At 45.5% G+C, this 14,159-nt stretch overlaps 1 protein-coding gene across 5 annotated transcripts in view; it reads left to right on the plus strand.

Moving 5' to 3' along the window:
* Positions 1–251: 251 nt before the first annotated feature.
* IKBKG (inhibitor of nuclear factor kappa B kinase regulatory subunit gamma) overlaps positions 252–14,159 on the plus strand; it is a 47,554-nt gene continuing 33,646 nt past the window's right edge. For 2 of the 5 annotated variants that reach the window (XM_051967740.1, XM_051967743.1), the window contains exons 1-2: positions 5,823–6,445; positions 7,293–7,495. In XM_051967740.1, coding sequence (XP_051823700.1) covers positions 7,309–7,495 — 187 coding nt within the window. In that variant the 5' untranslated portion in view covers positions 5,823–6,445; positions 7,293–7,308. Of the gene's footprint in view, positions 475–5,822; positions 6,446–7,292; positions 7,496–14,159 lie in introns of those variants that run through there. The other 3 variants (XM_051967741.1, XM_051967742.1, XM_051967744.1) reach the window with 3 other exon arrangements.

Raw genomic sequence — 14,159 nt, forward strand, 5'->3', positions numbered from 1 at the left:
GGTGCCTTGGAAAGTAGCTTAGTGCCTGAGATTTCTTCCTAAAGCATAAATAGTCCTGGGACAGGAAACGAAGGGGAATTTTCCCCCCAATCCCCCCCCGCCAAAGGCAAAGTTGGTTCAATCCTAGCTCCTCGGGATTGAAACATCCAGAGAAAGGGCGGGGACAGCCTGAGGGGATCCCAAGCTCTCGCCTTTGTGCTTCCGGGTTGTCGCGGCCCTCAGCCACAACCCGGAAGTGGATGTTGGGCGGGGAGGAGTCTCAGCGGAGTCTGGGCTTTGGAGCCATCGGCCGGGACCAGAGCTAGCCGTTTCTGGTGAGGCCTGCGTCGCTATCTCCGGCGTCGTTCCCACCTCTGTGTCCGGGGCGTGAAGACTCAGGCCCGGCCCAGCCTGGCGCCCGGAGAGGCCGCGGGCTCCCCGGGCCCTGGTGGGGCCGTAGCCGACGCCTGAAGGCCCGAGTGTCCGGCCTCTGGGGTGAGTCCGGGCCCCTGGCCCCGCCCCTGGGCCGCCGGCGGACCGGCCCCTCCCCCTCCCCTTCCCTGGGTCCTCCCGCGGCTGTCTCGGCCTCCCACCCGGCTCACCCCTCAAGCCGCTCTGGCGTGTTCAGCCTTCCCACTTCTAGGTCTGGGCTCCCGGCCGGGCTTTCGCGGATGCCCCGGGGTGCCCCAGTGCCTCTCCCCTCCCCCAGGTTCGATAGTTCTTCGTAATTGTGGGGGAGGGGAGAGTGGGGGAGGGAAGCGTAGCCTTCTGTCTGCCACCATCTTCCTACACTTCTGAGGGGGATTCCCACATCACTGATTAGAGAGATCAGAAAGACCTCGGGATGAACGCCCCTCCGACGCATTTTGGGGGAGCCCAGACAAGTGCTTGAATCTCTACTTCACCTACGTCCTGTGTAATATGGGTGTGCCGGTAATGGGCCGGATCTCCCGAAGTTGTTTGGGAGAGCAGATACCGCCACCACGCGTGTAAAGCTTTGTATAAATGTTAGCTCTTATTATTACTGACAGTCATGATGGGACTGTGCCACTGGGGTTCCCTTCCCTGGAGTCATCGGAGTGATCACTACAGTGGCACTGGGCCCGGAGAATCTGGAAAACCTGAGTTTAATCCCACCCTAGACACTCCCTAGTTTGTGACTCCACTTAGAACTTCCCTTTGTCTCAGTTTCTTCATCTGTAAAACGAGGATCTTAATAGCACCTACTCCCTGGAGTTTTTGTGGCGATTGAACGAGATAATTATAAAACACTTAACGCGGTGACAATGTCCATGTTGGCCTTTGTTACCCTTTTCACTTCGCCTTTCCACACTAATACAGATTCAGAGCTAGAAAGGCCCTTCCCCACTAGATTGTAAGGTCCTTGAGACACTTTTTTGCCCCCAGAATTTGACAGTTGGAACGGACCCGGGAGCCATCGTCTCCTCCAATGAGGAGAAAGCCACCACTTGGGACATTTAGCACAGGGCCAGGCTATTTTATTTGATTTCTTTTTTAACACATTTCTTTATGAATCACGTTGGTAGGAAAAAAATCAGAACAAAAGAGAAAAACCACAGGCGAGGAAAAAAACAAAAGAGAAAAAAGAATGAATATAGCACATGTTGATTTCCAGTCAGTCTCCATAGTTCTTTTTCTGGATGCAGATGGTGAAAGACACAGGAGTACTTTGTCATTCCATTCTTCGGCTCATTTTACAGATGAGGAAATGGTGGCAAAAGGTGTTAAGTAACTGTCAGGGTTACACAGGTACTAAGTGTCTGAGGTCAGATTTGAACTCTGGAGAATGAATCCTGCTAACTCCAGACCCAGCGCTCTTAGCCACTGCCCCATCTACCTGTCCTGAGATTTAATAAATACTTGCTGACTTCCCGGGGCGGCTCTAATAGTTAGGAAGTTTCCTCTGCTTCTGCCCTCTAGGGTCTTGGATCCACTCAGAGTCTCTCTTCCTGAATTCAGCTATCTCCCCTGGCTCTCTGCTCCTTCAGCTTTTTTCCTCCAGTCTCAGCATTGCTAGTCCTTTCAGACTGTCCTTACAAGATGAGGATACGCTTGGCCTTCTACCATTCTGTTGCCTTCCATCTTAATGCTCTTCTTTACTCCAGTGCTCTTCTAAAATTGGTACGTGTAATTTCTTGGAGTGATCTTTACAATTCATCCACATGCCATCTTTTATCTAAGTCATTACCACACAGTCCTTGTCCCCTCTACTGTCCATAGCCAGCTAGCATCAGCTTCACAAGACTGAGTTTAGCCACTGAGTCAGTTCCAGATCTTATCTTGTGATTCACAGAGCACTATCTTTTCCATAAGAATAGCAGGAAATACTTTTTTAAACTCTTTGTTAAAATCTAAGTAAACTATAAAGTCCCCTCCTGATTAATCAGTCTCAACTCCAAAAATGACTTGATGCTGGCTTTTTGTAACACTCCCCTCCTCCCATGCGGCCATCCACCAAGCCTCTCTTTAGAGACCTGAGGAAAAAATTTTCCCAGGAATGGGAATCATGTTCACTGGCCTGGAGTTAGCCTATTTTGTTCTTACTTTCTTGGAAACTCGGGACATTTGCTCTCAGTTCTGCAATGCTTCTCCCACTTTCTCTACTCTTTCGGACTTGATGGACAGTGTTTTAGCAGCACAGTCTGAAAAAAAAAACAAAAAAAAAATTACTTTATATTGACACTTATTTCTGTTCAAACAAAAAAGGAAAAAAAAAAAAAAAGCATTGATTGATTGATTGGTGTGGACCAGGTGGTGACTTCAGTGGGGTAACTAGATGGGTTCCCTTTGACTTCCTAAGGAGTAGCTACTTTTGTCATTATCATTTCCAGAGAAAACAGGAACAGACTAAGACTTTGGCACATCTGCTTTCTCCCCTTCTTTGCAGAGGCAGGGTGGGGCAGCAGCTCAGATGAGAAAACCACACATTCACCAAACCACACGTTCACGTTATCTGCGGCGGAGGGTATTTTTGTTTATTTTATTTACCTTGTCCCAATAACATGTACATGGATTTTGCCGGATTTGCCGCCCTTCATCTGTAGTGTCCTATTCACCCCAGATCCTAATCTTGATCTTCTTTTCCCCGATAGCTTTCTTAGCCAACCTAAATTCATTGACAGCTGTTCCATATCTTCATTTTGTTACTTCCTCCCGCTTTCATTTTCTACATAGTTGATGAGTTCATTCACGTTGGCCTCTTCCTACAACTCCCAAGTTTTCCTCCTTATTGGCATGATGGAGTTCCTGATGTCTTCTTTCTCTGAACCCTTTGCAATTTTTCCTTAAATCTAGGTTGTATGCTGGACTACTTTCTAGACCAAGCTTTATGTCCAAAAGCTGCTATCGTTTCCACAGTTTCTACCAGTTGTAGCTAACTATTAAAGACCTACTATGCGCCAGACAGTGAACTAAGTGCTAAGAAGACAGAGAGGTGAGAGACAGCATCTGCCTTCAGGGAATTCACAGCCTAATGGGAAGACGGCAAATACATATGCACGATCAGGCTCTCTACAGAGGAACACAGGAAAGGCCCTAGGTTTAAGGAGCTTGGGGGAGGCTTCCTGTGGGAAGCTGGCATTTTATTTGAGATTTTTAAAAAATCAGGCAGGTCAGGAGAAAGTGTCGCAGGCGCAGGAGACGGCCAGAGAATGTCCGAAGTTCTGAGCTGGAGGGCCTTGTTTATGGACCAGCCGGGAGGTCAGTGGCCCTGGATCCAGGAGTATGTGTGAAAAGACTGGGAAGGGAGGAGGAGGCTAGGTCAGGAAGGGCTTTGAATGCCAGATAGAACACACTGTCTTTAATCCTGGAGGCAGCAGGCTACCAGTGGAGTTTATTGATTGGGGGAGGGGGAGTGACATAGTTGAACCTGAGCTTAAGGAAAGTCAATTTAGTGGTTTAATAGAAGGGAGTGGAGTGAGGAGAGATCTGAGGCAGGCAGACCCTCCAGTAGGTTATTATTGATAGTCCAGAAGGGTGTGGGTACCATCAGGATGGAAGGAGGCCTGTAGAAAAGACGTTGCACATATCCAACATATAAAGGACTGCTTGCCATCTAGGGGAGGGGGTGGAGGGAGGGAGGGGAAAAAAAAAATCGGAACAGAAACGAGTGTCAATATAAAGTAATTATTAAATAAAAATTAAAAAAAAATAAAGAAAGAAAGAAAAGACGTTGCACAGGGGAAATCAGGAGGCTTTCATTGTTGAGGATAATGATTTTTTGCCTTTCTTTGGAGCCCCAGCGCTTAGCATCATGCCAGGTACGTGACTGGTGCTTAACGTATGTTTAGTGAATCGAAACCTTGGCCGCAGCTTGGATGTGGGGGTGAGAGAGTGAGGAGTCCTGGTTGCCTCCTCGCAGGGGACCCATCTGAGGATGAGGAGTAGGGTGATGCCCTCCACAGTTTGGAGGGACTGGGGGGAAAGATAATGACTTTAGCGTACTGATGAGATCCACCAGAGACTTGTCTCTAGTTGGCTCCTTTACCTTCGGCATTAGTAAGCAAAGTCAGGGAGTTACTTGCTTCTCTGCTTTTGGCAGACAGGGGTGCCGGCAGCTGTTTGGGTGATTGGGGTATCCCATTACCGCTGGGTCCCTTTACCACTGTGTGCTCTGTTTCCCAGACTGCTTCTCTAGGTTCTTTTTGTCCAGATGATCTCGGGTTACAGAATTACTTGTCTTTCTTTGTTCTTCACCCAGATAATAGCCACTCTGTTTTTCCATTTGGGCTCTGCATTTCCTTCTGAGTATATGTTCTTGGGAAGATATCCACAGTGTTACCCACCCCCTCCCTTCTCCTGAAGCTCCTTGCAGAGTGCTGCTTAATACAGGTAGCAAAGGAGGGAAACTGAGCCAAGAACCCAAACCCCAGTGTATTGGGTTAAGGCTGAGATGGCCCAGTATGCAGACCAGTAGGATCTGCAAAGAGTTTAGAATGCTGGGAACTTGGTATCCCATCTCTGGAGTAAGGAAAATGATAAGGTGCTTCTGTAATGAAGACGTCAAGTGTTGCAAGATACCTTCGATTGAGTCAAAATCCAGCTTGTGATGTGCCATTCGAGCTCCCGAGAGGGGATAGGACCGGCTGTGGAGGTCTTGGAAGTAATTCCAGTCTTGGGGGCTGTTGTAGAGAGAAGAGAAGACGACCTCGGTATAACCTTGGGGAGCAGCCACAGGTAGGGATCGTGATGGAGGGGAAGAGCCGGGAAAGGAGATGGAGAAGGAATGACCAGCCAGGTATGGGAAGAACCCAGTGGAGAGCAGTGTCATAAACACCTAGAGGGGCCAAAAAAAATCCAGGAGGAGAGGGTGATCTCCAGTGTCTAAGGCCTTTTAGGGGTCATGAAGAGGGTGAAATGCCAACTCCCAGCTGGGATTTGGTGATTGGGAGTCCATTGGAACTTTGGAAAGAGCAGTTTCAGTTGAATGTGACACCCTAAGACACATGGTAAAGGGTTGAAAGATGAGAACAGAGGAGGTGAGGGTGAAGTTTGGACATGGTTCGAGCCCTGGAATCGGTGCTGGGTCAGACACAGCCTCTCTGAGCAATCACCAGCTGGGCAGCTTGCAGCGAGTCATTTGACTTTGCTGGGCTCCTTTTCCTGTCTATAAAATGAAAGGAACTTAGCCTCGATGGCTTCTGAGGCCCCTTATGGCTCTAGATGGAGGATCCCTTGATCGTCCGGGGTGACCAGGTTCTGTTTCTGTACATAGACTCCAAACAGTTTTTGGGAGCTCCAGCCTAATCATTTGGAGAGACTTTAATAAACAAATACATATTCTTTGTGTATTAAACACATTAACAGATTAAGTAAGGGGATGACGATTCATCAGCAGAGAATTGTCTCATCTAGAAAATGGGTTTTTAATCACTAACTCTTTAAGTGCATTCGCACCTTGATTTATGCCCAGTTTTTTCTCAGAAACATGTCTTTGTAGGACATCAGGTATACATATAATTAGAGTTATAGGATCTCTGCATTGGAAGGAACCTTAGAAGGGAGCTTATAGAGGGCTTTAAGGTTTGCACACGGCTCTTTTCACAAGAATCCTATGATGCAGGTTCTCTAGATATTATCCTCATTTTACATGAAGAAACTGAGCCTCTGAAGTTAAAGTGTCTTGTCTAGGAGTATCACCCAGCTATTGGTTTATGGTGGGATTCAAAACCCTTTTCAATAGGTTATATATTTTAACAATGCCCTCCTGAGATAGCCCGGCTGTGTGGCCGAGAGCTCTCCCGTTAGCTGACGGCCCAGGCCGCTGGCCAGCTTTTACTAGAAACTTTTTGTCTCCCAAGGGTGGAATTTTGGAGCCTTGTGAAGTTCTTCCATGAGGAGCCTCTGACTTCCCCCTCTAAGTCCGACCTAATGGATCGAGTTCTGCTTCCTCAAGCAACACAAGTATCCTTCTCCTGTGGATCTTTCAGATAACTGGCCTCTCAAGGTTTCTTTTCTTTCTTTTTTAAACTGTTTGAATTGGTGTCTTTTGTTACTGTCATCACAATACATTGCCCCAATATGCCTTTCTCTCCCAGAGAGCCATACCTTGTAACATATACCATTTCCTGGTCTCTTTTTAGGCTAAGTCTCTACTCAAATCTCTTCATATAACAGTTGTTTTTGTTTTTTTAATCCCCCAAAGTTGTGGTAATTGGGGCAGCTCAGGGGCCCCGTGGATTGAGCAGTGGATCTGGAATAAGGATTTGTAGTCAAATGTGGCTTCAGAAACTTATTGCCTATGTGACCCTTGTTTGCCTCAGTTTTTTCATCTGTAAAATGAGGATAATAGTCTGTCTCTCTCTCTCTCTCTCTCTTTCTCTCTCTCTGTTTCTGTGTGTGTGTTTCTCTTTCTCTCTCTGTCTCCTTCCCCTCCCCCCCTTCTCTCTTCCCTCCCCCCAAGGTTGTTGTGACGATCATATGGGATGATATTTATAAAGCAGTGCCTGGCATGTAATAAATGCTATCTAAATGTTAGCTGCCATTATTTATTTCTTTGTTTGTTTAGCTTCCTCCTCTAATCCAAGCCAGTCCAGTGAACATTAAGCACCTTTGGTGTAATGGGGTTACTGGGTGAGACACTGGGGGTATAAAGAAAAATGAAAAGCAGTACTTTTGCAAGGGCTTTGCAGGAATATATCTCAAGACATGGCCTAATTTATTTTTATAATGAATTCTTAACATGAACCTGGGATTGGGTACAGTGAGAAAATTCTTTTTCAGATATGTAAGATGATACCTATCAGGTTTCTTAGGAATTGTGGTGTAGTTCTGTCTTGGGTTTTTCCTTCCAGGCACTGAAATAGTTGAATGAACGAGAATCATTGCAAGAGTCAGCCTTGTGAGATGGTACAGCCCAACGGGGGTCCATCAGGAGATTACGGGACCCTTGGTGAAGGGTCTTCCTTGGGGAAATCAGCCATGCTGCATCTCCCTTCCAACCAAGTCTCTCCAGAGGCCCTCCAGCGCTGCTTGGAGGAGAACCAAGAGCTCAGAGGTGAGTGTCCCTCCACTATCTGGACTAGCAGAAGAAAATGATTTAAGGCAAGTTGATGGCTTAGGGTCAAGGTCCTCAGTTTAAAGCCTTGAGAGCAACAAGACTGAGGTGGGGATGCCAGGGAGAAAGTTTAGGGTGGGGCCTGGCCGGATCTCCTTTCCCTTTCCAGTAGGAACCTATTCGTTTCTTTGGTGGAATCTTTGCATTTGATTTTATGCATTGGTTACTCGAGGGTCTGTAGACTTTGGCAGATGGCTAACAAGAGTCTGTGATATAAAAAGAAAGGGAACCACATTGCAGTGTAATTGACTACTAGGGTTGTAGCCCAAAATATTCTGTCCAGAAAAATGAAATATAATACTGAATGAAAAAAAAAAGGAATCAATGAACTCTCAGATCATCAGAATTTGTCTCAAACAAATCTGAACTCATTAGAAAATTCAACACAACAAAGACTAATTTCAGGGGACTCAAAAAGGACAAACTTTATGTTTTATATGTGGAAATTAAACCATATGTCTGAGTGATATCTGTAACTGGGTGATCCAAAGAAAGATTGTGGCAGAACGGAATAGGATCTGACTCTGAAAAAGCAAAACTGTCTAGAAAAAGGGAAAAATAGTAATTATGCTTTATGAATGAAATGCAAAGGAAGAACTGATACGGAGCCATTAGATGGGGGAGGAGAGCTGGTAGTTCTGAAAACCTACTCTCGTTGGCAATGGGTTCAAGAGGGAACAGTACATACATATACCAAGAAGGGTATAGTACCTTTCAAAAACTATAAAGAAATAAGGGGGAGAGGGATTAGGGTAAGACTGTGTATAGAAGAGTATATAAATTAATGGAGTGGGATAAAGATAAGGGAGGAATCTGTTGGGGGGGGTGATATTAAGTAATAGCAAGGCAAGTTAAGAGGTAGAAATAAAGTAGAAGAGTTAGCAGGAATAGGAAACGAGATATACACGAAGATAAGAGCAATGATCAGGAATAGAATTTATTAGGGAAAAAGTAGGGGTAGTCATCATTGATTTCAGACAGTTAAAAAAAGATTCAGTTAAAAGAGAAATCTATATTATGTTAGCCATATTAATATTGTTTTAGATGTATGTGTATATGTAAGGGAAGTGTGTGTATGCTTATGCATATGTATCCGTGCTTAACTGTAGCCTGCTTAAGGGAGTTGGGGGAGAGGAAAGGGGAAAAAAGAATAAAGTTAAAAGTGCATGCCAGAAAACAAAAGAAAACCTACAGAGAAGTAAAGAAAAGATGGACACGTCTGAATACAATGTATTCTATTGTATAAGCTTTCTTGAAATAGAAATTATGTATTCAGAATACTACTTTATGTTTTGCTGCACACTTGACTCTTTTTTTTCTTTTTTCTTTGTCTATTTTGTGTTTAAGTGTCAAATAAATAAGTATATTAAAAAGAAAGGGGGGACCTAGAATTTAGTGGATGAAATGACCCTCTTCAAAAAGCTTTATGGGTGATTGATGCCTGTTTGTTTGTTTTGCACCGATCATTTCTTGATTTACATGTCCCTTCTACCCTCCCAAGTATCACCAGTGAATGTTCCCTTTTGAAAACCTGATCGGGACTTCAACTTTTGGAACAATCTGGCCCTCTCTCCCAGAAGGAAGGAGGCGTGTCTCCCCGTTTCTTCTCTCATTGCATGTCTGCTGCAAGTTCAACTGCCTCTTTGTGCTGCTTTCATTTATTCGACTGTAGTCATGATGTCTGTTGTTCTCACGGCTCTGCTTACTTTTACTCTTTGCTTATGAATTAATAATCATGTGGATTTTCCCGTGTTTTTCAGATTCCTCACATTAATAGTTATTCTATTTTGATGCAATCCATCATATTCACATTTGATTGACTTGAATTCAAGTCTATCTGCCAGGCAAAAAGTAAAAGAAAATTCCAATGGACATTATCCAGGTGGAACCTGTTGAGTGTACCCTAGAATGGGTCTGAGCTGCAATCTCTCATTCCCACAGTTGGAGTTCGGACCCCATGAGTCTTTCACAATCTTTTGCCCCAGTGACTGATCCTCGAACCTCTTCCATCGTAGCCATAGGCGTTCTCTTCAGTCAGTTACCACCTGCTGCCCTCCTGGGCCTTGTGTGAGTCACTGGGAGGGTACAAAGTTCCAATGAAATGCCTAGAGGGGGAGGAGCCAGCATTCCAAGAGAAATGGTATTCATTTTTATAGACATGTCGTACTTCTGTACGGATGTGTATCGTGTGCTGAGGGGGATAGGGGAAAGGGAAGACAATACCGGCTAAGGGGTCTGGGAAAGACCTGAGGCAGAACATGGAACTTGAGCTGAGCCGTGAAAGGAAGAAGGGGTTTCCACTAGATGCAGATGGAGGGGAAATATACTCCAGGCACTACGGAGAGCGGAGATGGAATATCACGTGGGAGGAGCCAGAAGGAAGCTTAGACTAATTGCAGAGCATTGGGTGAGAAGGCTTCAAAAACTCAAAAGACAAGTTGCTATTTCATCTTGAAGGAGCTCTAGGAAGCCAGCTGGGTTTCGAGTTGGGGATGTGACATGGGCACATTTGTGCTGTAGGGAAATCATTTGCATGGTTTAGGCTGGTAGTAGGGTTAAAGAGAGGGACGGTTAGGATTACACAAACAAGGTGTGAGAGTTTTATCCTGGTCCTGCTAAGTTCCTTCTACTTTATGTGTTCTCTGGGCCCCTTGGTAAAGCAGGAAGAAGAAATAATGACATGGGGAATTATCCTCTAACAACCCTCACGCACACTTCATTTTGTATTCTTTCCCCTCCTCAATTTTCCTGCAGCTACTCTAGTTTGACCTATTTTGGTTTTCCATTTGAAAGTAAGTTTTGGTTCCAACCTCTTTCCACTTAGTTGCACTTGGCAAAAAAAAAAAAAAAAATTATAATAATATTTTCATTCGGTTGTCACAGCAACAATCTCAGATGGATTTACTTTCTTGATTTAAATTTCGAAATTTAAAGAGACCCTGGGTCCTTTTCAAGTACAATTGTTTAAGAAACTGTATTGGACCCGATAGACCATTGAATGGGTTTTCCAGAATAATTTTAGTAAGCTTTACTATACTGACTTTGTTTGCAATTGTTCATTACCAGTAACAGGCGCACTAAAGACATTTTAGCATATATGGAAACTTCCATTCTGTCTTTGACCTCTTTTGGAGTCTATATGGACCATAGTGGAATCACCGCCATAGTGTCATAATTCCAAATTGTTTTCTGGAATGCTTCAACCAATCCACGGTTCCATTAACAGCTCATTATTGTGCTTGTCTTCCCTTTTCCTGTTTTTTAAAATCATGTTTGTTCATTTGGTGAGTGGGAGGTGAAACTTTAAAGTTATTTTTCTGTGTATTTCTCTCATTAATGAGTAGGAACATTTAAAAATTCGTTATCAGTAGTTTGTGTTTCTTCTTTTGAACTTCCTTTTCTTTTGGATAATGGCTCTTTGTCTGAAATTTCTTTCAAAGATTTTAAAAGATGAACTTTTTCCCGGGCTGATGAAAGCTGAGCAATATGAGTTTATATAGCCAAGTTTTTATGGGAGGAATGTAAAGGGTAAGGAAAAAACCTTTATCCAGTTGTGGAATATTGAAATTGAGGGGAATCTTGAAGATTGTGGAAACTGTCTATTGTTCTCAAAGAGGTCCATGATATCAGGGAGTTTGGGAAAGTAGGAAAGAGCAGTGATATGGTGTGGAAGCAAGACCCTGGAACAGGGAATCAGAAGACTGCTGCCATTGTCTCTCACGGAGATACCTTAGGCAAATGTCTTCCTCGATTTGGAACAGAATCTGTAATCTGTAAAACTAAGGAGTTGTGTCAAGCAGATCCTGGAGGCAGAGTCCATATGGTAGAGTAAGAGAAAGCATTTTAGTCCAGCTCACCTACCTTGACAAAGATTTAGAAAATGCGCCAGTCTGAATTTGGATTGGGGAGAGCCCCTAAAAGTCAGTGAGTCACTTTTCTAGCCCAGGGCAGCTTAGGAAGCTAGATAGAGAGGTCCAAGAGGTCTGTAGACACTGGAGCTGGGGCTGGCCAAGAAGACAGGCCAGTGGCAGTTGCAGCAAGCATTCTAGCACTCAGAGTGATGAGGTCTAGATTTGGGGTACCCAAATGAAATTAGGGTTTGAGGTCTAGTGGCAGGTTCGGGGTACAGGGAGTCAAATGGAGCTCCCCCCACAACCCCTTTGGATTCGGCGTAAGGATACGGCGTTAAATGAGGTCTAGTAGCGGCGCGAGTCCCCTGCAAAGGAATTTACAGGCCTGAAAAGCTAGATTGATAAAAGAGGTTTATTATGGGGTTTGGAAGTAAGGTTAAAGTCTAGTTAAGGAAATAGGTGAAGGTAGAGATAAGAGGGCATCAGAAACCGTGTTCCAGTGGGCAGAGGGTCCTTGGTGCCAGGCATGGTGCTGGCATGTTTGGAACCTCTGCAAAGAGGACTCGGCTTGCCTCTTTTATAATGAGAGCGTTAGCTAGACGGGCCTATGGGTGTAGCCCCAAGTTGGCTCAGATCCGGGTGGGGGCTGGGACAGGCCCGGATCTCCTATTGGAATTCAAAGGGGTGCTTTTGACCAGGATTTGTGAATCCTGAGTTGATAATGCATCAGCCAGGAGGGGTTGGGAATCAGAAAGGAATAAATCAATCTGAAAGGACTAGTTTCTTAAAAGGACCACAACCCGCTTCATTCCCCCCTCGAGCAGTTAAAACTTAAATTCAGTTAAGGAAAAAAAAAAAAGGACTTGGGGCAGAGTCTCTTATTCAGGCAGAATTGAAGATTTTCTGGGGTCCCCTCTTCATTCCCCCCTCGAGAATCACCTCCAAATGCATGTGGGAAAAGGGGCACTGATTTCCTCTTAACTGCTTCGAGCTGACAAGGGTGGTAGAGATTTGGGGGTTCATGCCAGGAGGTGAGGTGGGAGGTGTGGGGTTTGGGGATGGCAGCAGGGCATCTAAGGGGTGATTGTCCCGGTCAGTTGTCCCATGTTCTCCAGGCAGAAGGGCTGTTGAGAATCCAAAGTTTGAAGCCTAGAAAAAACAGATCTCGGGGGCAGATTAAAAGTGGGGTGTCATCCAGGGTGGAGAAGGTGATATTCGGGAATAGGGAAATGCATCAGGGCCATAAAAGATTCTTTGTCTATAGTAAAAGGTGTTAAGTAGTCTAAAGTTTAGCCCTTTCACTCTTAATTTCCAGGAAAGCTCATTTCTCCTGGGGTTGGTTCAGGGTGTGGACTCAGAAGTCAGGGGAGGCAGGAGGCCTTGATATCTAGTCAAGAATGCAGTTTTAGCTTTTAGAAATCTGTTAACTGTGCTGCTGTTCTGTTTAAAAAAAAAAAAAAAAAAAAGAGTTGATTCCTCAATAAGCAAAGATCCTGAGCCTTCCCTCCTACTTTCCCCCCTCTTATGGGGGAGGAGTGGAAGGGGTCAGAGTGCAAAGTATCAGCATTACCTACCCAGCTTACTGGCCCCTGAGGTGTTCCGACTGTCCTGGGATGAAAGGGGAAACGGGACCAGACCCCGATTTCCTACCAGGGAGCAGGACGCCGGGGGCCGGTTCAGCCCCTGTGGTGTTGTTCGCTGACAGTTCCTCCAGTGTTCCTCCTGCTCAAACTCAGGACAGAGACTGGGGTCTCCTCGGACAGTTTCCACCGCCCCTACAGGCCTAAGTCTGGGAGAGAGTTGTATTAAAAAGGCACCTCTGCTCCTGAAAGGAGGTGGAAGTTGCCCTGAGAAGAAAAGGGCTGAGAGTCTCAGGTTAGAGAGTTAAACCAACAGCTGTTAGCAGCAGAGTGGGAGAGCCGTCGAGGGCTCAGAATGGGTTCCTCTAGTTTTGGCCTTAGTATATTGGCCTTGGACCCCTGGATAAAAGTTGGGGGCGTGGGTAGGCCCCGGGTCTCATTAGGCTGGGAGTTTTTAGCTTTGAAAGAGATAAGTGTGCTGGGTGTGTTTGGGCTCCCCCTTTTTGCCTGAGAGCACAAGTGTTACAGGATTCGGAAGGAAAAAGCGCTTTAGAGGGTGGACTTGTTTGGAGAGTTGGTGGGTGGAAAGAGAGACTGGAGTTCAGCTAATCTATTCAGAGTTTAGGTTTCAGATGGAGGTAGTTTTCTCAAGCCCAGTGTGTCTCTGCATTAAGAGCCAGCTTAAGGGAGAATGAATGGAAGCCCCGAACTTTACCTTTTCTGTAGCAACCTTTGTAGACGTCTCTAGGAAGGCGAGACAAAGAAACTGTCGAGCTGCAGGAATTTATCTGCCCAGGCGTCCCCGTGCCCAGACAAATCCGAACCCGAGCCTTGCTTCGGGGGTGGCCACCAATGATGACCAGTGAGGAGGGCGAGGCTCTCCAGACGGTTCCGCCAGTGATCCCCCGGGGAATTTAAACTGTCCCCCACCATAGAAAGGTGATGTGCTGGGCGAAGGAGAGGTGGTAGGAATGGGTGGGACATTTCCTGGGCTCCTGGAGCTGCAATGCCAGAGAAACCGAGGTAGAACTGTGACACCACCGAGCAAGGGAGAATTTGTCAGGGACCAGGTATAGAACAGAGAACAAGTCTAGAGAGAGCTTGGGAAAAAGACAACAGGAAAGACAGGTTCACCAAATTGAAAGTGGGTAAGGAGTTTTCAAACAGTTTTAG

The sequence above is a fragment of the Antechinus flavipes genome, chromosome X (genome assembly GCF_016432865.1).
Source record: "Antechinus flavipes isolate AdamAnt ecotype Samford, QLD, Australia chromosome X, AdamAnt_v2, whole genome shotgun sequence".
Lineage (NCBI taxonomy): Eukaryota > Metazoa > Chordata > Mammalia > Dasyuromorphia > Dasyuridae > Antechinus > Antechinus flavipes.